We start from the raw sequence: 24147 nt of genomic DNA on the forward strand, positions 1-24147 counted from the left end.
ATGTTCGCTAACCTTTCATTCGTGCCATAAGGCAGATTACCACGAGGACATGGATTCGGATGTTTTGAAGACTATTTTGGTGAATTGATAAAATACCTGCCGGCTGATTCAGTAGTAGTTATGGATAACGCAAGTTATCATTCTCGACGCATAGAGAAGATTCCAACTTCATCTTGGAGAAAACAAGAAATTATTGACTGGTTAACCGCCAAAGGTATTGAATTTGAAGATAATTGGGTAAAAAAAGAACTATTAGCTATAGCAAATTTAGACAAACATTGTTTTATAAAATACGCCGTGAAAGATATGGCAGAAAAACATAGTGCGCACACCGCCATATCATTGTGAACTAAATCCTATAGAACTTATATGGGCGCAAGTGATTTGCAGCAAGACACAACAGACAGAAAGCATAGATAGGTTAAGTAGAAGTGTACATACAGGCGTTTCTTCATAATAAAGATCCCGCTTTCCCCCACCTCTTATTTGAAGAGATAGACCAAAACTTATACAATCAAATATACGCTGAATTTCTTGAAGAACACGAAGGCATCTTAATTTGGCAAAATGTGTAAATTATTAATTAATTTAATTATTTAATTATGCCCTCTGGCGGTGGACCTACATCTCTGTAAATAATTTCCAGGTTTTTCTCGAGGTTACTTTTGTTATAAATTTTTTTTCCCGAAGCTGTACTATAAACGGTTCCCGAGATATGGCCGAGAGCCATTCTTATTGGGACACCCGGTACATCATACAAACCGTATCTTAAGTTCGTTAACTAGAATAGTTAAATTAAAATAAATATGCTTGGAAATAATTTAAGGAAAGGCATACTAATACAATTCAGTGATACCCCATAATTTAATAGCTCCTACAGTACGATACTGGTACTCGTATGTACTGTACTGTATTTTGAATGTGATACTAAAAGTAGAAAACTACTTTTACTTTCACTGTACAGTATTACTTCTGCTACGTTTAAAAACGTTCGCTCTATTTATACGCATTTTTTATACACAATTGGATGGTTTAAGATTTGATAAAATAAAATAAAATAAACTATCCTTATCGCTTTATCCTGTATTAGTTTATGTAATTTATACGTTGTATTTCGTATTTATATGAATTTTCGTTAATATTATTCAATATTCATTAATCCGAAATGGGTCTGGTCCCAATCATTTCGGATTATTGGGTCTCCACTGTATCCCCTCTATCTAATATGTACATACATAGATCCCCATAAGAATTTGTAAAACCTATTTCAAATAACCTTTTCAAATACTTCAACATCTGGCAGCTTGTTTTAGGTCATATAAGGCTTTACTAAGTATATATGAAATAAGTTGTGGTGATTGTGAGTGAAAGTACATTGGGCATGTAAGAGATCCGTTATTGTCCGGTTTAAAGAGCACATAGCTCCTTTGAAATATGGGCGGATCGGAAAATCAGGTATTGCCAGTCACAATCATGACATAAATATTAATAATGTAAAATTGTTAAAAATATAACCAATAATAAATTATTGGATGCATTTGAGATCATTGAAATTGCTAGATGTAAGAGTAGCTTAAATAGGGATAAAGAGCCAATTACTTACAGCCCACTCTTTAGTTTAGTAGTTAAAGAATGAACATGAATATTCCCGGCAAGTAGTTTTTTCCCGCTGGAATTAATTTTCGTGGGAGAAGGTTTATTGGTGGGAAAATTTATTATAAAACAAGTAAGTCAAGTTATTAGATTTTAGTCTAATCGTCTCTGAAGACGATAATTTGGTTATCGAAACGCACGTCAGACAGTGTAATTTAGAGTGTTGGTGATGTGGTGGTGTATACAGTGTATTCAGTATATATAATGCTTTGTTTAGTTTATAGACCTGATTTTCTTTACTTTCTTTTTGTTTTCTTATCCGTCAGGTACTTGCATATACATTCCTTCTTTAAGTCACCATTTAAAAACGCAGTTTCCACATCCATCTGGTGGTCTGACAAACTATGTTGATTTGAAAAGGCTTTTAAAAATCTAAAAGTTGAAATTCTTGCAGCTGGAGCAAATGTTTCATCATAATATACAAGATACTTTTGACTAAAACCATTTAGAGTCTACAATATTTTTATTATTTGGTTTCGGTACTAAAGTGTGTTGCAGTTAAAACTGCATTACCCCAAAATATTTGACCTAATTTCGTACCAGATATCATTGTTCGCGCTCTCTCTCTGTGATGGACCTGACCATCCTTCCAGATACACCATTTAATTGTGGAGTTCGTGGTACTGTGAGATAACAACTTATATCTGTTTGTAACAATAGTTCTTCATTTCGTTAGATAAATATTTTCTACCATTACCTGAATATAAATTTACTTTTTTCAATTTAGATCTGGACTCACTTTTTGCTACATAATCGTTAAACATTGTAAATATATCAGATTTATTTCTAATTTAATAAGTTACACGGTAATGAGGGAATACATCAACGAACAATACAAAGTAATTTTTATTATTTATCGCAGAAGGCGTGATAGGACCACATACATCTGAATGTATGTTAAATGGTCTTTCTATGTAATTTTTGTTTTTAAATTTATTGAACGATAGTCGCGCTTGTCAACTGTTTATACAAGTTTCACATAAATCATTATTAGGTTTTATTTCACTTAATTATTCTACATCATTTACTAACTGCTTATTGCTTATTTCATTAAATTTATCTTTTCCAATAAGGGCCAATCGCTTATGCCATAATTTGAAATTAGATTCAGATACGTTATTTGAATAATTAATAAAGCTATTACTTATAAAAAATTCCAGGGTAAATAGATTGTTATTTGGCTTACTAGTCATTACTGTCTTACCATTATAGCTTCCTTTTTTCCAGATTCATTGAAGTTTATCGAGTTTGTAATATTTTGTACACTGATAACAAATTACACGGTACATCATGACTGTACCGGGTGTCCCAGTAAGAATGACTCTCGGCCATATATCAGGAACCGTTTATGGTACAGCTTCGGGAAAAAAAATTATAACTAAAGTGACCTCAAGAAAAACCTGGAAATTATTTACAGAGTTGTAAGTTACTCATTAGATTGTTTCGAAATTATAACTCTTACATTGGTAGAAAGGAGCTCTCCACAAAAAGACTAAGTTTGCATAGATAGGTTAAGTAGAACTGGACTTAAAAGTTCCCGCTTCCCCCCACCTCTTATTTGAAGAGATATACTAAAACTTGTAAAATCAAATATACGCTGAATTTCTTGAAGAATACGATAATCTTAGTTAAAATGCACCTTAATTAGGCAAAATTTGTAAATTATTCATTTTATAATTTTTGGTATTTAATTACGCCCTCTAGCGGTGGACCTACAACTCTGAAAATAATTTCCAGGTTTTTCTCGAGGTCACTTTTTTTTATCGAAGCTGTACTATAAACGGCTCCCGAGATATGGCCGAGAGCCATTCTTATTAGGACACACTTGAACCCCTGTATTGCTCGTTAGTATAATGTTAGTTGCAGTAATGAAAGCTCCATTCTCTGCAATAGAAATTTTGATGGATGTCTTCAGGTCAGAAAAGGTCCTCGCGGTTTATCAGATGGTCAGAGGCACCTGAATCCAATAGAATTTTGAAATTTTGTTTTCTTTATTTGTTATCTGGAAGTTTCCGGCGGATCAGCTTGGATAGTTTGAATTGTTTTTGGTTTTACTGTATTTGGATGTGCTTTAAACTTTGCAAGTAGTAACGACATTCATTTTTATAATGCTTTCTCCTTCCGCAAAATGGACAATCAACATTCTTGTTATTTGCATGTCACTTTGACTTGACGATTCCACGATTTTTACATGGCTCTCTTAAATCTTTATTAGTCCGTTTTATGTCATTACGTTTCTGCTCCATATGAAGAACCTTTTTACTTGTAACAAGATTCTAATTATTAATTAACTAGCTTTTATGATCTAATAATCTTGATTTCACGAAACAACGTGATATTGTCTTCCGAAAAAGTCTCGATAGCCGTTTTCACGCCATTGTAAGAAGTCGGTAAGGTCATTTATAGTTGGGTTACTTTATTAACCTCTGGAGATTGTGGCTCAAAAACTTTTGTTTTACTATACTTTTTCGTCCAAAGATATTGTCTAATATATTTTTTTATCAATCAAGAACGTAACCTGGGTTAATAACCTGTTGGGATTATGGATAAGGTAACGGTGTATTTATAAAAAAACTAAATACGTTATCATTTGGAAGATTATTTCATTTCACTTAGGGTTTTAGGAGGTATGTCCTTACAACGTTAATGCTCAATGCTGGGAGAGAACTAAATTACCCACTCCCTAACGTTAATACATTTTGGATTTTATTATCAATTTTATACATAAATCTATACCTGGTTTTGTGACCTGTAGCTCGAAAACCTGTTTTTTTGCTTAATTTTAGGAAATACCAAAATATATTCTTTGACAAGTTTAAAATGATTTTAACAGATATTTTAAAATAGAAAACTTTATCATATTAAAATCAATATTATAAAAGTACAATATCTTAAAAGAGAAGGATTTTTGCGTCCAATATTCCCACAGTAATAATTTGAAATTGTGGTCTAAAATACAATTTTCTTAACCCATCATTAAAAGAGTAGGGAGAAAATAGTAAACCCATCTAACCCCGTTAATATATATCTAATGTTTCTGGAAAGTCTCGTCCCCGTTCTTTTATTCAGTAAAAATGAATTATTGTAGCTTCTCTACTAGTGGTAACAGATGGCGTAATAGTCATCGGTAACGTCATCAGGTAACTGAAACCAATAATATTAAATGGGACCTTACATTAAGTGATACCTCGTTTAAAATGTATTTAGAATACCTATTCAATCTTACAAATTTTTTCTTGGATTTACGATGTTTTTGATAGTTAATATTAATAAGCACTAAAATTTGAATTGCGCTTTCAATTCAAAAGCCCGTCTATGGTTAATTGTCAAAAAAGTTCAAGATTTTTATTGATGTTTTACTTGTGATAATTTCTTGATTTTTCAATACATTTATTATTTAATGAGAAGCTTAAGTACTTACATAAAAAATGGTGAGTATTCTACCTGACAAAGTAATAGCTATTTTAATTATTGGTGACAGTGGGAATAATTTTCATGCAGCGAAACGCATTTTCAATAAGATATACTATGATCGCCCATATCGAGGACTTATTTAAGGCAGCTTTTTCATGTGACCTAATATTGGTATTGATAAACAAATTAATATAGTTGCAGAGTCTGCAACTCTGGGACGGCAAATTGTTCCGTTTCCAGAAACCGCGTGAAAATTTGAGTAGTTGTGCCGGCTGGACGCGAGAATTAAAAGACGATCTTGATAAGTCCAATTGTATTACAATACTAAATGATCTTTCAAACCACGGTAATAAAAAAATATATCCTATTCTAGTGCGTTTTTTCAACCTTACGAAGGTGTGCAGGTAAAAATTTCTCTCCAAGACCAACCAGGTGAGACATCATTGTCAATTATTTAAACCAAGTGTTGACAGATAATAATTTGACAGCAAAAGTAGTGGCATTTTGCGTTAATTTCGGAGGCGCGGCTAGACGAGGAACTAACAATGTGTTAACGAAATTACAACCATCTCTGCAAAAACCATTGATAGGTATTGGATTTGGAGCCCATGCAATAAAATCAGTTACAGACAGGCTACCATTAGAATTTACGAAAGCATCATTGTGAAGATATATTCATTTTTTTATATTTACACTATTCGAGTTGAAGCTCTAAAGGTGTTTTGCGCCGAAACTGAAACGGAATATTAACAAATGCTCGGCCATAGCTAAACCTGATGGCTTGCTCTTATGCCTGCCTTGGGTTTTAAAAATGTATCAGCTTTTAAAAAACTACTTTTTGAGCATTCCAAAATGTCCCCTGCTACTAAACATTTTTTTTGAATATCAAACATTCGAATTGTTGTTTAATTTTTTACACGGTCAGTCAGCAAGTTTTCATCAAGCTGTATTGAAACTGGAAGGTCAAAGTTGCAAAAGAAATTATCAATATATATAATATATATAAAAGACAATTTTATTCAGAAACAGACCAATCAGTTTCTTCCATTTATGGTCCGTCAATTAATTGAGATATCGAAAGATGTTACTGACATAGATGTCAGTAACATTGTCAGATGTTTATGAAAAGAGCAGCTACAGAATTTTATGCAACAAGCCGTGAATATCTGGAGCAGTGGACTTACTCTTATCAAAGAAATGGAGATATTTTATTGGGCAGATTTAAAAAAGGTCTCCAGATGGGAAGACGTTAAAAAATCTCTGGATGTATTAATTGAAAAGGAATACATTGACTGTAATAAAGATGCAGAAGTTTTTGACGAATTTTCGTTAATTTGTAACTACATTAAATCGCAGAAAGTAACTGAATGGAATAATCTAAATGTTTCCACGGAAACTCGTTGGATGGAAGTATTCAAACACTTTCAAGTCAACAAAAATAAGTGTTTTTTTCATTGACTACCTAATGATTAACATAAATAAAGTTTCTTTTTTCATGGAAATGTTAATACTCAAAATATAAGGAATTGGAGTGATATAAATCCTCATATATTTGGATGAAAAGTCTGAGCAGGTATTTTGGGAAACCACATAGTAGGGCTTCTTTTCATGAGCTCTAGTTTAACCAGTGAAGTGTATCTCGAGATGTTAGAAAACGCAATTGAACAGTTAATTCTTCAATTTCTGGAGGATAAACTAGATGAATTTGATAACTTTGATCTAACGTTCCAACAAGATAATGCTTCTGCACACTATTACTTTGCAGTAAGATGTTATCGAGATGAGGAACATCCTTATAGATGGATTGGATGATGCAATCCAATAGAATGGCCAGTTCGGTTACTGCACTTTTGGATTTTTTCTGTAGGGATAGTTTGAATCTAAAGTTGAATGAATGAACTGTTGAATTTCACGTAGAGCCAAAGCAACTTGATTCCAATGTTTTTGCCAGGTGTTAATAATTAGAAGAGATATGTGTGTATGTATGTTTGTATTTTATACACTGCGACCCAAAGGATCTATTATTTTCTCCTTTTTGCTGCCATATTGGAGAACCGAGTGTTTACAGTTAATCCCACTCCTTTTCGAAAATCCACAACGTGGGATGGCTGTAGCTGCCAAAAATCTTCGTCTTCTATGTCATACGCTCCTAGGCGTAGTGCTCTGGCATTACGTAGTGTTCCACACTTCGAGAGAATGTGGATAGAGGTTTCGTCCTCTGTGCAACAAAATCCACACCCACATTATCTGCTAAGTCTAGCTGTTAGTATTCGTAGATTGTTCTTACTTAGGTTGATGCATTCAGCAGAGCTTCTCTGGTTAAAGTTTCCCAGGAGAATATTTGCCAGTCTCAGTCCCTGTATGTTGTCCAATAATTGGTCATGCTCCTATCTACCTTCTTTTCCAATGCTTTTTCTATTGTTCTGTAGCTTGTCTGCCCCAGATTTATTTCCCTTCACTCCGGTGTGTCCCGGAATCCATTGTAGAGTAACTCAATTATTCTTGCATAGCTCGTTCAATTTTCCCAGTTCTAAACGAGTTTGGATTTTATAATATTGGAACTTGAAGCTGTAATGGCTGCTTGGATATCGGACAAGATGATGATCTACTATTTGCAATAGTTCCTCTCTAGATTGAACTGGATATATTTTTCATATGCATAAATTTTTTCCTAGAAAAAAATGCTTGGTGTGTTGCCCATATTTTCGGATTGTTTGATTCTAGGCCTGTACACTTCTATTCCAGCTCTGTTGTCTGCTGCTTTAGATTCATTCGTATACCATTTAATGGCCCTTCTGTTCATTTAATACATAGTGTGCTGATCTCTCTTACTTCTACAGCTTAGAATAAATGTTGTCTCAAAGCTAAAATTTTTCGATGCATCATCCTAAGGCATGTCCCAGGTTTGGTCATTATTTGGGAAAGGTTTTTCTTTAGTAATTCCGTGTTTGAACATTCTTCTTCTAGTGCAGCTGCTGGATATTATTTTATGGTCTCACAATTGCCGTGTATATCCACATCTTTGAGTTATAACCCCAATTCCTCCCTGTGAAGTTTTTACACATCATCAGGGCTTTTGCAGTGATTTCTTCTTTTCGTGTTTGTTCCAGAAAATTTTACTATCTAGTGTGCGTCCCAGATATTTCACCTCTGTTCTTCACTCAATGATTGCCCGACATTGAACTATGTCACAGAGTGTATTCTGAAAGCACCTTCTTGCGTAGATGACTATATCGTCTGTATACCCTTAACATGATATGCCGAGTTCGGTCAGTCTGCATAAGAGTTCGTTTACTACTAAGCTCCACTTAAGTAGGGATGTGACTACCCCTTATGGACATCCCCTGTTAGTAGTAATTGAAATGGTACCTTGCCTTACATTCATTTCTGCTGTTCTAGTAGATAGTAGTTGTGTCATTAATCTGGAGGTTGTCCTATCTACTCTTCTCGCGTCTAATGCACTTTTGACAGCCTTGTATGGTGTATTGTCAAAGGCGCATAGTACGTTTTCTTTGCTTGTCAGAGCGTTCTGAATTCCATTTGTTAATTGTACCAGTGTAGTCTACGTAAATTTGCCTATTTGGTATTTTTTATATACGATTTCACGCCTCCAGATGTTTGGAGGTTAATCATGGAGGTGAGAAGAAAAAAATAGTAGGAAGTTTTACTGCAAGAAAATCATTGGAGTACAAGCTCAGCACTTATGTGAACTTTGTACCATGAAAGTCATTACAATTTAAGGAAAGTTAATCATTCATTATAGTGGCGTAAAAGTAACAGTGATGTTAACCTCTCTATTTCTTCATATCTTTCTCAATCCAAGCTTTGTTATTAATGTCTATAGATTTTTTGTTGTTTCCGTAGGTCAAGATTATACTACATATATCTGTGATCGTATATCTTTTTACTTTTCCTACTTACCACAGGCACTTATTTTTTATCTCCCCGCTATCATAGTTGTTAGTAGTGGTGTGGAAATTATTTCGGTACTACTAATAAAAACAAGTTTTATGATTAAAAACATACAATGAATAAACTCTTCGCATTTGAGATTTAGTGCGTTGATACTGAGACAACTCTGAATTGAATCACATTTATATTTCTGAGACAGATACAGTTTAACGAAAAATGAGAATTTATTCTATTCCTATGAATTTATCATGGTTCACAGTAATGAAATGTGATTTGGTCATAATCAGCTTTTGCACTGATTCTATCAATTTTAATTGGAGGATTTCCAACTACCACACCTACAAAATAGCAAATTTCTCAAATGAAAACTCACAATCATTCAAACAATATACTAAGAATAGTATAAACATTAATTTATTTACTCACAGTCTCTAGACATCCCAACGGATAAACATTTTTTGAATCGGCAATACTGGCATCTATTTCTGTTTAAACGTATTACTAGGCACTTGCCGTCTCGGAGGCATCGATATTCTATTTGCTTCTGAATACTTCTTCTGAAGAATCCCTTGAATTAGAAACATAATTAATAATTTAAATTGGTGGTTTTGATGCCAAAAATAAAGAATTTGAAGAAGGCTCTTTTTAATTGGTACCAATTTAAAAATAAAAATTTTTGTGGTAACTATGAAAAATAGTCATCTGCTTTTCGATTCAACTCTATATAATTTGATTTGTTCTCATTTACTGTTATAATATTTTTATGGAACGACTTGGTGTATTACGCAAAGTTCCTCTCCAGAAAGTTCTAAGACCGAATGAAGAGCTTAATACTCTCTAAGAAGAGATTCCACCATATATTACAAAAAAATGAATGATAACAGCAAATGACCACTCTAGTGATATTTTTTGCAGCAATTTTCACATAAATACCAATTCAATATAAAAAAGGAATTAGTCCAAGATCTGAATACTACGATTTTTACCAGTTTCTTGTTTTGAAGGCATCCATCTTTGAAGGTTGTATGAGAGCCGGGTTTGGTCGAGAGGGTGTATAGTTACTAGATCAAATAAATTAGCCAAAAGCTGATATGGAAGTTAATATTTACTAGGTAACATGATGTCGTCTTTTTCACTTCATACTTCAGTAATTTTTTATATAATATGACCAAAAAATCACGTCCTGGAGACGTAAAAATAACGTAAACATTTCACAGCCCAGTGACGTAATTTCACAAAGTCCTTTTGACATCTCTTATAGACGTACTATTCACGTTAGTTTTGTCAGTAAAAATGCCTACTATATTTAAGTAACAAACATATCTTTAAATAAAATAACAATAATATAAGAAAAATTAATTTATTTGTTCGCTTTCAAAAAATAAATGAATTTGTATTAACTAAATGTATTAATATGATATTGAAAACAACTGCCAGTAAGTTTCTGTCTCTTGGTAGCTAGCTAATGTGAATTGACGAGTGCCACGTGAATTGACGAGTGCAACCCGGTTATTCCCTTCTTTGGGAAACTCAATACCTACACAAGTGGATTTTATCTAATAATTATTATGAAAAAGTATGGTTCGATTAACTATAAAGAAAATTAACGAAAATACGTATTAATAATCGGATATTATTTATATAAGATACTTTGCTTTTTTATGTACACAATAATAGACCCAGATTATAGTTCTTTTTTGCTGGTTGAGCAAGTATGCAGGAGGTATCGATACTATTATTATTATACGTAAATACGAACTGATTAACCTGGTTCGTTAATGTAAAAATGAATTAAATTGAATATAAAATTTATATACCAATTAAATAAAATTAACTGGAAATAATTATTTGAATAGTATTAGAAAATTGTTCGTACGTTACAGACTTATTTACATGGTTGTGAATATTTTCAATGTGTTGGACACTTGAAAACTCTAGAAAACAGCTTTCTCTACCGAGAAACTGGATATGAGATATGATGAGAAAAAGTTACTACGAATCTAAACACATTTAATCATAATAATAAAATGCTATTACTAGTAACTGAAATTTCAATTAAAGTAGAGCTGAGTAGGCTGTAGCCTATGGTGGCATATTTGAAGAGGCGGCAATTTATCTACCTAATTTTAAGAAAAATCTTGTTAACAAAGAGAATATGAGATATGAATTTTTTAGGAAGACAAGTAATTTGTTAAATGCTTTGTAAAATATGCTAAAAAATTTGTATTTGAACAGCTATTTGCCATGAAGAAAACAAGGATCTTATTCGAAATATTAGTTCTCCTATTATAAAGTTGAAATTCAATTGATAGAAAATGTAATTTTAATAAATAAGAAATAGGGCATCTACTTTTAGAGGTGAATAGAGGCGACTAATTATATGTAGATAATATTGAAACTTTATGGACCCCACTGTATCCAAACCAATAGAAAAAAACAGCGGGAGCATACCGCGAAAATAGAGAAACCCACCACCTCTCAAGTGAGAATACCTCACGAGGAAAAGAAACAGGAAGAAGGATCTCCCTCTTCTATGAAAAAAAAACTTGCCGGAACCTGGACAACCAGGAGGCAGAGATGACCCTCTGAGGCGTGGACTCAGTGAGACGGGTTGCCTATTGTATCTGCGCTACATCAACAATGGGCTTGTACCAGAGGAAGGTAGAGCCAAAGCATTGGAGCATAGATCCAAGAGATAGTGAAACTAAAACACTACCCTCAGCTTCAAAGAGGAAAAGGATTGAGACTAACTTAACCCAAAATCCTGCAAAAAAGAAAAGAGGAGAAGAGGGCAAAGATCAACAGATCCTCTACATCATGAACATCAAAATGAGAATAAAATGAAAATAGAAATTTTTCTAATAAGAAAAATTGATTTTTCCTCAGTTCTTACATCTCAATATGTAGCAGTCTTAATCAATCAAATTATTTGAAATTTCATAAGAATTTACAAAATACAGCTATAAATTTTAGTTTAATTATTTAGGTCTTTTTATCATCTATAGCTTCTTCGTTCCTATTATTCCTATTACCATTGTGAAAAATATATTGATAAAAAACGGTACAAAATTAAAGAATATCATAGTAGTTGTAATATAATATTAATTTTTTGTCGTAGCCCTGGAGTATCAGATTGTTAAGTGACAAATGGACTAAGAGTAATTTCTTTTGACTTATATTTATCGAGATGGCGGTTCTCCACGGAGGCCTCAACTTTTTCTTATCTTTACTCAACTCCAATCTAATATTTATTCGACATGTAATGTTCCTCACAAGAATAGATTCATTTTAATTTATTTCTATCAAGGTATACAGCATTAACCGTCAGCTAAATGAATTTGATTGAAATTTGCGTAAACTTAGTTTATATTTGATGCACTTACAATATAATTTTTACTCTCAAAACAAGTAACAAGATATTGGAATAAAAGTAAACATGTAAATGTAAAACAAGAACATCTTGTCCGATGAAAAATAATGATGGCTTTAAAACCACATTTGAGTGTTCAAAACCGGTTCGAATATAAAAATACGAAACCATAGTCGTTTGATTAAAATAGTAACGGTACACAGATGATTTCCTTCTCGGTAAGGAATTGATTGAACATTCAACATATAATATATACAGAGAGGAATACATATTTCAATCTATGTGTTTAATTTGAAAAGTAGCCGCAATATTGATATATAAAATGAGGATTCGGCTGAAATTTGTTTGTACCATTTTAATCGTTTATAATTATATCACTGAATTAAATGAAAAAATTTCAACTCAACATAACTAATTTCAAATCTCAGTTCCTCAAACTTATTTTTTATCATTAATTTAATGCAGTTAAATATACCACAAAGAAAATTATAAACATCTTATACAGATAAATTTGTTATTGTTTAGTAGGCTGTTTAGTAGCTATACTCGATATAAGGTGATTTGACATTTTGTGGGTTCCATAGTACTTTCCAATATAACGTTTCCAGAAATTAGGAATTCTTGAGGAAACAATTATTTTTGCAAATACTTATAATCTTTCTCCCGACAAATATTCAGCCGTCGAAGACTATTTTTAATAATAAGTATATTATTTTTTTCAGCTTGTGAAGAATCCAAATTCATGACTCAACCTAGAAAAACGTTTCATTTTTATTATTTTGAATTCGAAAGATATTTGTGGTTAATAAGCTATCGCATTGAAAGAATTATTTGAGACGAAATTAATTTCTATATTTTAGTTTTGCTCATTTTCTCAAGTTATTATTTCTGTTATATTTGGTAGGTATATTTGTTAAGATTTTCCATAATCAAAATGGAAAAAAAAGGATTTCCTTTGGTACCTCTCAATCCCGTTTTTACAGAGGGATTGGAAAGCATATCCAACAGTAAACTGTTAGATGCATCTGAAAGCATTTTCATTCTTTAATGTAAGAAGAGTTTAAATAATGGCAAAGGACCTATTCCTCACAGAAATACCTTCTTTAGTTTATTAGTTAATGAATGAATGGGCAATTTCCCACCGGTGTGGGTTTTTCTCTGGAATTGTTTTTCACAAGGGAAAGTTTATTGGTTGTAAAGTTTAGCATAAAGATGTATGTCAAGTTGATAGATTTTAGCTTACCTCCAGTCTTCGAAGACGATAACTTGTTTAGGGAAACGCGCATCAGACAATGTAATTGTGAGTTTTGGCGGAATGTCAGCGTAAACAGTGTATTCAGTATAACAGTATATACATAGAGAAAAATACCTACACACAAACAAGATACCAACAAAAGTTATTAATAGACATTCCTAAGGATATTTTATAGTTTCTATAATTAGGCTCCAAATTTGTTATTCAACCTATTCGCTCCGAAGGAAGGCATGGTAGGGGAAATTTGAACAGTTTGAACATTACGGGAGGCTAATATAACCGAAATTATAAACAAATACACGTTAAAAGTTTTTGTTTGTTTTAATTATAATAAATTAAATAAAAATGGGTCATCAGAGTTTTCTTGGAATTCTGTGATAAAAAATTGAAAATAAAATTTATAAATGAATAAATTTTAATATTATAAAAATGTAATGATAAAAAAAATGAATTACAGTGAAAAAATTTTTATTTTGCAAACAATTTAATAATTACAGTGATAAAATTAATAAGAAATGTAATTTTTTGCGTTGATGGATCACCGTGGGTTCCCAAGAGAATTTATGACATTTTTGTTGTATGTTTATTATTTTTTGTCAATTGTGCCTCCATGATTCGTTTTGTGAATAGACTTTAAATTCAGACACAGAAACGTTTTGAGGTTCATTTAATCTAATGTACTTAGGTGGCATCATGTTCTCATTTAGAATACTTATGTTTAGCAATAACGTGAGCTTGGCTTGCCCCACTGTTGCTCATGACGTTTTTGAAATACTTTCCTCATTATTAAAAAAAAAAAAAATAAACGCCGCAACGTGTTTACACTTATCGCTCTTTTTGTACCTACTCTTTTTCTTTCTTATCTAGGTAGGTGCGTGGTTCATTCTTAACGAACCGGGTACTTACCTGCCTGGGTACCTTATATGCTTTTCGCATACCTACCTATCTGCCTGGATCACAACCACGTTAAAAAAGTAATTTTTACAGGAGTTACTTATTTTGACTAGAATGTGAAAAAATAATGAAAATTGCATCAGGGCACCTGGTCAGCGGAGCCCAATGTCCAATAAATTTTGTCATAAATGTGAATGAGGCACCCTAGTCAGCTTTTAAACCCTTATAAGTAGGCAGAACAGATGATTATTTGCGAAAAATCCACAGTTTTTTGAGTGTTCATTTACTGGAGGGAGGTTTTCATTGGGAGGGTAGATTTTGTTCAATCACTACCAAATTTCTGGGTATAATTTCAGTTGTAACTAATATTTAAACCCTATTTTTTTTCCTGACAAGGGGATAAACCGCTTGATTCAAAATAGTAGTTTTAAAAAGATTTGGTCGCATTTTGACCTTGAAACGAATTTTTGAAGTGGGAAAAGGGTGGTACGTTCTGCTAACTGTTCATTTACTGGGTAGGTCACCCTATACAAAATTACAGTGAACATTCGTCACACATCGTTCTGAGTTAATCTGAAATTGAAATAGAAAAACCTATTAATTATAATATTTTAACATAATTTACAGTACATAATGAAATAAATTATCTTATTGTGAATTGCGTCTAATGAAGTTACATAAGGAGTAGCGTGGACTGAGGTTTGTCGAATAACGCGAGACTTTATTAAAAAGCTGTCAAAGTTACGTCGATGCTCCTCAACTTCTCTCACATGTCCAGCAAGAACAAGATTTTTACCCTTGGTCATAGTTTCTTGTTCAAATTTTATTTGATGGCTGATGGACTGAAATACTCTTTTTATAATAATATACATGTCTTTGGTCAAAAACAATTTAATTATTTCTTTTTCCATTTAAATATTCTCCTAATTATTATTACGAGACTTTAACATAAATTTGAAGCAACTTAACCTTATATACGTTTACTGCATTCTGTTATATATTTTATCATTATACTTACTTGTGTTTTTGGCTTGTTCAAGATAATTATAAAATTGTAGTCTTAAATTGTGACATTTTTTTTACGACTAAATTATCACTATTTATTACACTTTTTTCCAAAATTTTTCCGTTTACTATTGAAAAACGTAATAAAACATGCTGTAACAGCCTCCCGCAGTTCATATTTACTGTGGCAGTGCAGTCACATTCGGAGCGAATAATAAAAAGGATATTCCAAGTAAATTATGTTAGCCAATATTGATTTCGAGAAATATCGTTTTAAAAATATACAACAACCAACATTTGAGCTAACCATATTCAGGAACATAAAAAATCTTGTATTTACTACTATATGAAAACCATATATTTTTAAAAGATAATCCAAAATTCATAATCTGGGTTTTGCCACAGTTATAATGGAGACACAGCAATAGTTAAATTTATCCAGAAAACTAATTGACAATAATACATCATATAAAGAAGTTACTAATGATGCAACTTTTAAAACAACCAATGATTGTACTAAATTGTAGCAAAAAACAAATTGACAAAAAAAAACAGAACGCTTTTTCTGCTAAATTCTATTGTTTACCAAAAATTCATAAACCTACGTATCTGCTAAACCAATTGTATCATCACGAAACACTCCAGTTGAACCTCTTACTATTTGGTTAATTGAAATTTAAATTTTATAACAATGCTTATTATATGAAAGGCTTCTTTAAAATTGATAAAACTTTTAACGGTATTATGGTATTACCATAGGAATATGTTCTCTTAGATATAAATGTGGTATCACTTTATATGTAATTTAATCTATACATATCTTATTTTTTTTAAAAAAAAAGGAATTCATAAACGCACAAACCTCAATTGTAATTTTAAATATTGTTATACTTTTACACATAGCTTTACATTATACTTTGACCATAAAAATGCATCTAAATGTTCTTGACTTTAGGCTAAGAACATTTAGATGCATTAATATATCAAAAGGTATAGGAAATGAGAAATTTATATATATATATATATATATATATATATATATATATATATATATATAAATTAGTTTTTTAAATAATTTCTTAGAAGAAACAATAATATTGACGTTTCGACTAATTTTAAGTCTTTATCAAAATATGATATTGACTCTGAAAATTTGCGTATTTATATTAATCAATAGATCACCTTCATCATGAATTTCAAAATAAAAATAAGAATAAAATCAAATTGGAACTTTGTTCTAATAAGCAAAATTAATTTTTCCTTAGTGCTTACATCTCAAATATGTAGCAGTAATCAATTAAATTATTTGTAGTTGTATTAAAATTTACAAAATAGAATTATAAATTTTACTTTAATTATTTAGGTATTTATCATTTATAGCTCTTTCGTTCTTATGAATGTGAACCGGTATAAGCAAAATAAGAATCAAGTAGTACTATAAGTAAATGCAATAGAATCGTATAAACACTCCGAGGAGAATGAATTATTAGTAACTGAAAGTTTGGCTTAATACATACTCATAATTCTATTAAATGTATAATGTTGAAACAGTAGTTGATATTTGTAGATAAGAAAGCAATTAAGTATTCTTACCACGTGACATCCATTGAGAAGGTAAAAGAAAAAATTCCAAACCAAAATATGAATATCCTAAAAGTGTTCGGTAAATCGATGTCGCTAAATGGAAAAGGGTTTCTTTAAAATGTTTAGCATAAGTTATAAATTTTGTTATCATTTCGATTGTAATGAACTGCAACGTGTTATGCACATGCGAATTCTAAAAATATAAATAAATTTTAAGTATTTCTTAATCACGTTTGGTGTGAGCATCTAAGAGTAGGCGGAGCTTTCTCTTGCACATAACAGTTTTGAATTCCTCGCAATACGCTATAGAATGATACAACTCTCTATTTTGTGCGGCCCTTCCATTAATTATTTCCCAAAGAATCAATGTGTCACCATGTCTCCAACGATATCAACTCGACTAGACGTTGTCACCAAATATTAATAAGACAAGAAGAGTTACTTCTGTCAGAATGATTGGAGTCGGGCTTTTAAAAGCGTGCCAACACGACCCGACGTTCGCAGTTATCAGTGTTTATACAAGGTTGTTGAGCTGTGACGATCGGAATAAATACATTTTCACTAGATGATTCAAAACTTTGAATGCATTAAGAAACCAGAGGAAAAAATTTTCAGTCATTTATTTGGTGGATCTTAACAAAAAGTTATATAGAAAATTGATAATGTGCGAGATTATAAAAAAACAATAAGAATGTTGCAAATACCAAATAGAGAAATATTCTAATTACCGAATTATTCAGTATAATACATCACTTTATAAAATTTATACAGGTTGTTCCATATTAACAAAGACTTCTTACAACAATGAAATACGGGTTACGTAAGCAAATGATTCCAATAATATTTTGGAAATTTCCCAAATTGAAATAAACAGGATTTTAAAGATGTAAAATATTTAACTTGATTTTGGGTTCTATCAATTTGTTTATAGAATAACTATACTTCATATTTCGGTTAGTAGAGCGTAAAATAAATACGCAGCAGTCTTAAAAAAATTTATAAGGAAATTCTTTACAAGGATGCATAGAAGCCACATTTTTATATAACTCCTCAAGTAGTTTCCACATTTCCGTGAGAACTAAATTTATAAAATTTTTTAACAAAGAGTATTTCCATTGTTTGACATAATCTACGATATTACTTGGAGGTAAATTCGAAGCTTTTAGAATTAGAATATGCTTAATGCTCTAAAAAAATGGAAGCTTCTTTTTCCATTATTAAACATTATACAGATTGTACAAGAGTGTTGCACAGTTTTGCCACAATTTAAAAGCTGAATGTAAAAATTGAACTAGAAAATGTACTAGATTGTACCAACTTCAAACAAATTTAATAAAATTATGGAAAGATGTATAAACATAAGTTTGAATTAAATTTTTTTTCCAAAAATGTTATAGACTGTGTCAATTATTATTTTAAGGATGAAAAATTTATATAAAGTTTACCGATAAAATTAGCAATGCAGTACAAAAATCTCACGATCTAAATATAAATCAGCTTGGCTCTGTTTTCTAATTATTGTTACAATCTAGTACAATTTCTAGTTTATTTTATTAAACGGAAATTTAAAATAACTTTATATTTGCAGAAATAATAATAATAATAATATTTATTATTATTAATAATAATAATTTCTATCTGAATAAAAAAAATCCCGCCTCTGGTATAGTACATGCTTCCAGTGGGAGAAATTGGGAGAAAACGAAAATGTATTAGAAAAAAGGAAAAATGTACTAGCGTATAAAATACATTAAAATGTACTAAAATTGTACAATTGTATTAGCTCTGGCAACACTGGTGTTGCAATGTCCGTACTTGAAAGATACTCGCATGTAAAAACTTTCAAAGAATTATTACTAGATATCATTGATACATCTATGTTGTCAAAAAATTTCTTGTTATTTTCCAATCATTTATAAAATGCATAGTATTATGAATATATTTCTCCACATATGTCACTTTTCCATCGTTTCGATTAACTTCCATTAATTTGAATGAATAATTAGTTCAAGTTAAATTAAAATTGCTATCACTATGGAAAGTGAGGACAATCGATATATTAATGCATTTCTCTACGATACAACTGGTTTATGCAAGGTGACTTCGGGCGATCGAAAAAGAGTAGCATCCGTTATTCAAGTTATATAGGCATAACAAGGGGAGGAGCCTAGAGTGACTTTTCTTAACTTGTTAAGATTAGGTGACGTTGTGCAGTTAAAATATTATGCAAGTGTTTCAAATTCCATATTAAAAAGTGTCTCATGTATGACCAAGACAAAACATTGAGAAATTCCAAATATTTGCAATTCCTACTTATTTTCGGTCTCAAATCCAATCTAAGAGATATGCTTAATTTCATGAATCAAATAAACCGACTTAATTCCTTATATTTGTACATCTAGTAATTAAAAAATATATATAATTCCAGCTTTCATGCGATTAACTAGAACGCGACATGTTTATAATGCCGATAGGCACTATCACCTCCATTAAATATACAGGAAACGATTGTTATTATTTTTTTAGAAGTATAAAGATTCAGCTATAAAAAGTATGTATAAAAGTAAGTATGAAATGAATGAATATGACATCAGATTGCTATTTTTTAGTTGGAAGTCTGAAAATTCATATAAAAAGATTTGATATGGATCGATAAAATTTTTTCTGACCACTTCCATATGCTGTTACTCTTACTTCTTACCAAATAACGCTCATTTTCCGTGTCCTTCATTATCAAACAATTACCAAAACAAATTTGTCCAGTCTCCATGTCGGTTCAAACAAACTAGAGTAGTATGTTTTTTTTTGCGAATTTCATTATTAATGCTGCATAATAGGGTATCCCTAAGATATTCATCAAAAGAGTAGATCACCTGACTCATAATAACGTTATATAGTGATAAAGGAGATAAATTTATATAACATAGCATGTATACTTGAAAACAATTTTAATCTGAATTATAATTATGAATTTTTAAATTTTGGTTCGTAATTAAAAAACAGATACGTTGCTAAAAAAATACAATTTAAGGAAAAAGTAATAGCTTCTTCTTACCTTACATCCTTCACAAGAGGTTACTCCGTAATGGTAACCAGATGCTTTGTCTCCACATACTTTACAAGGAACGAAAGATTTGGTGGTAGAGGAACTGTTAGAATCGGCAGCGACGTAATGTTCTGAAACGGAATGATAGTGTTAAACAAATCACATAGAAACTGGCAGATGTTGTTAATGTAGCTTCTCTAGGGATGTCGTTTTTAAAATATTATATTAAATATTGACTAACGCAGTTTTTCACTATATGTGTTTTGGGGTAGTGTATATTTTATGTTTTGGGATACTTCGATTATATACGACTTCAAAATATTCTATATATCAATCATGAGCTTATATGACGCATCTATCTTCTTCTATTTTCATTTTAACTTCCTGTGAGCTTTAGATAGCTTATATGTCCCCAATGCGAAATTCCATATTAATGCCATGTTGCGCACTACTTATATGAATATATCTCACATCTCCCAAAAGAAATGGAAATGGGCAGGCCATGTAGCCCGAATGACGGATAATAGATGGACGAAAAGAATATTGGAGTGGAGGCCAAGAATGGATAAGAGAAGTAGAGGCAGGCCGCCAACAAGATGGAGTGACGATGTAAAGAAAATTGTAGGAAATTGGATACATACAGCTCAAGATAGAGATAGATGGTTTAAACTAGAGGAGGCCTATATCCAGCAGTGGAAGGAAGATGGCTGATAGATGATGATGATGATGATGATGATATCACATGCAAATGTTTTAGAAAGCAAAAAAAATATTCTAAATGAATCAGTTCCTTGGCAAACCTTTTTTCATAGAATAGTTATTACCTGTGATATTAATTAATATTTTTTACGAAATCTCTAGAATAAATAATTTCAGGATTGTACTGACTATTTCTCCGACATTTCTGAGATTTTTTCCATTTTCCTTGACTCCTGATTTGACAGGTTATTTTGGAGTGAGTAGTGTATATATAGTATAGTATATATAGTAGTATATATAATATATTGCATTACCATAGCAACGAACAATAACTTGAAGTGTCAGTGTAAAGTTTGACGTCAAAAAAGTAAACCAGAGTTATGTAATAAACTCAAAGAAAAAAGAAATGCACTAAATAGTGAAAATGGAAAAATTGGTGTATCGAGCCATCATCAAGTGTCTGTATTTAAAAGAGTTAAGAGGTAAGCCGATTTATGGAGATATGCTTAATACCCTTGGTGATCAATGTCTTTCGTATGCGACCGTGAAAAATTGGACTGCAAGCTTCAAAAGAGGTAAATTTTCCATTGAAGATGATGACCGATCAGGAAGGCCAGTTTCTGTGCCAGTCCCCGAAAATATGGATGCAGTTCAAGAAATGATTTTATCAGACCGTCGAATTGGGTTAAAACGGATATCTGAAGCCCTGAATATTTCATACGCACGCGTTCATCATATAGTTCACGTCAATTTGGACATGAGAAAAATTGCTGCAAAATGGATCCCCAAATGTTTGAATGTTGACCAGAAGCGTGCAAGGGTAGAAGCATCGCGTTCGATCTGTGCTCGAATTGAAAACGATGTAGACTTCTTAAAGCGAATTGTTACTATGGATGAGACTTGGGTATATGACTACGATCAAGAAACAGAGCAACAATCGATGGAATGGCCACACTCTGCTTCTCCAAGACCTAAGAAGTTTCGTGTTATGCTGGAAAAGTTATTGCTTCAATTTGTTGGGATTCCCATGGAGTAATCATGATTGATTTTTTGGATAAGGGTAGGACAATAACTGGAGATTACTATTCGACACTACTGATCACTCTACGGGAAAAAATTAAGGAGAAAAGACGCGGACAGCTATCCAAAGGTGTTTCGTTTTTGCAGGACAACGCCCCTGCCCTCAAATCTCATGTTGACATGCAAAAAATTCGTGATTGATTTAGTGTTTGAATTACTAGAACACCCCCCTTTTACTAGGTTTGGCTCCGATCAACTATTTATTTAACTGAAAAAAAGTTTAAAAGGTTGTAAATTTTCTTCCAAGGAGGAAGTAATAGAAGCTGTAGAGGTCTGGTTTACAGAGCAAGAAGAAACATTTTTTTTTAAAGATCTAGAGACGTTGGAGGTTCGCTTTAATAAATGGATCCAATTAAGAGGAGAATATGTTGAGTTATAACATATGTTGCATCTAATGCATCTAAATGGTCTTGATTTTAGGTCTCTTCTGTTTTAATTTGAGTTAGTTTTTTTTGATAGTTTTTAAAAGAAAGATTTTGACGTTTCGACTTTTCTTAAGTCTTTGTCAAAATATTTTGATAAACATAGATCAAATAGTAGACCGTATTTGCCATATTGCTAGAGACAAATTCTGTCATACATTAATTCGCGATACTTTTCTTTCTTGCCATCGATTTTAACGGTATTTTGATAGTCGTTAACATACCTGATTTCGACGTGACTTTCGTATTTAAAGTTGATCATCACAGATTAACTAGATACATGTATTGAATTCATAGTACACCATAAAACAAACTAGGATGTTTCTTGTAAACATGTGAATTATCGATTATTGTTCTTGTCATTATTTACCTAGTTACAAAATAGAATTATAATGTTTCATTAAAATTAGAACCTTTAGTAAGGTATATTCATTAAAATGAAGTATTTTGAATAATTTATGTAAAAAAATACTGTATCAGATCTGAGCAAATATATAAGAGAAAAGAACAAACAGTATGAAGATATATTTCAATATGGAGAAAATAAAGCAATTAATAAATAGTAATAGTAATTAACAAACTATAACGGTATTTCTGAAAAATTCTACTGTTTACCAAAAATTTTGACTAAATCTTATGAATATAACAATGTTTACAATATCAAAGACTTTTACTGATATGGTTTTACCACCGAATTATGTATTTTTAGGATTTGATGTAATCCTAAATCCCTATTTAGTAAAGTCCACTTAAATATATGCCTTACAGCTTTACAATATAAATGGAATGATATAAGCTAAAATTGTAAATTCAACTCTATTAGAACTAACAACATTCATTTTTAAAAATATGTATTTCTCTTATTATAATAAAAATTATCAACCAATCTTTGGAACACCAATCGGGTCTTCACTATTCATATCACCCACGTAATACTAAGATTAATTCAATCAAACAGATAAAAGATAGAGTCCTCAAAATTTCTGATCCAATTTTTTATAAAAATAACCTTACAAAACTTTACAAACTTTATTATGAAAACTCTTTTGATACGAATTCTTCATAACACATTTGACACTGACTTTAATATTGAACCATTATCACCTTCAAACATCACTTTTGACATCTTTACATCTTTACCATATATACAATAAGTTATTTCTAAACTTTCTGGAATCTTCAAACACCACAATATTAGGATAGCGTACAGTCAAATTCTTAATATTCAATCTATTTCCATTAAAATAAAAATAAAGCACCAACAAATAGATTGCCTAGCATAGTATATTCCTTGTTTTAATTATGATAAGAAGCACATTAGTCGGTCGATGATGTCACTGACCAATCATATAACCTCCCACAAGAGTGATAGCAAATTATATCCTGACAGGTGTTTATTAGCGAAGGATATAATGAATTGTACAAAAAATGTCTATTTTTAGGAACAAAATATATTGATAAAATGATAAATGCATCAATAAGAATATTTTTCAGATTTTGTGTGTGTGCGTGAAAGAAAATGTCTTGGAAGAAAGTCCATCAGCCACAGAATTTTTCAATAATACTACTTAGATATTAATTCAGTTATATTTACTTATAGATCCAAAGTTTGTCGGTTATCTATGCTAAAAAGGTATGTGTGATTAAGAGGTGGAGAGTAGTTTTGTTTAACAAGTAACTGCAACAAATTGTTTGTTTTATGAATGTGATTGCTGCATCCAAAAAAAAATGTTATTGATATCAGCCCAAGAATTATCATCGCAGGTACAGACCGATAATTGAGTTCAGCACAAGAATTATCGTCGCAGGTATA

The 24147-nt window shown here is 31.4% G+C and overlaps 1 protein-coding gene across 2 annotated transcripts in view; it reads right to left on the reverse strand.

The window, feature by feature from the left end:
* Positions 1–24147, reverse strand: part of LOC130446339 (ecdysone-induced protein 78C) — a 167722-nt gene that overhangs the window by 10781 nt on the left and 132794 nt on the right. For both annotated transcript variants that reach the window (XM_056782538.1, XM_056782537.1), the window contains 2 exons: positions 20143–20264; positions 9406–9547 (listed from right to left, as the gene is read on the reverse strand). In XM_056782538.1, coding sequence (XP_056638516.1) covers positions 9406–9547; positions 20143–20264 — 264 coding nt within the window. The remainder of the gene's footprint in view (positions 1–9405; positions 9548–20142; positions 20265–24147) is intronic.

This window comes from Diorhabda sublineata, chromosome 7, assembly GCF_026230105.1.
Source record: "Diorhabda sublineata isolate icDioSubl1.1 chromosome 7, icDioSubl1.1, whole genome shotgun sequence".
Lineage (NCBI taxonomy): Eukaryota > Metazoa > Arthropoda > Insecta > Coleoptera > Chrysomelidae > Diorhabda > Diorhabda sublineata.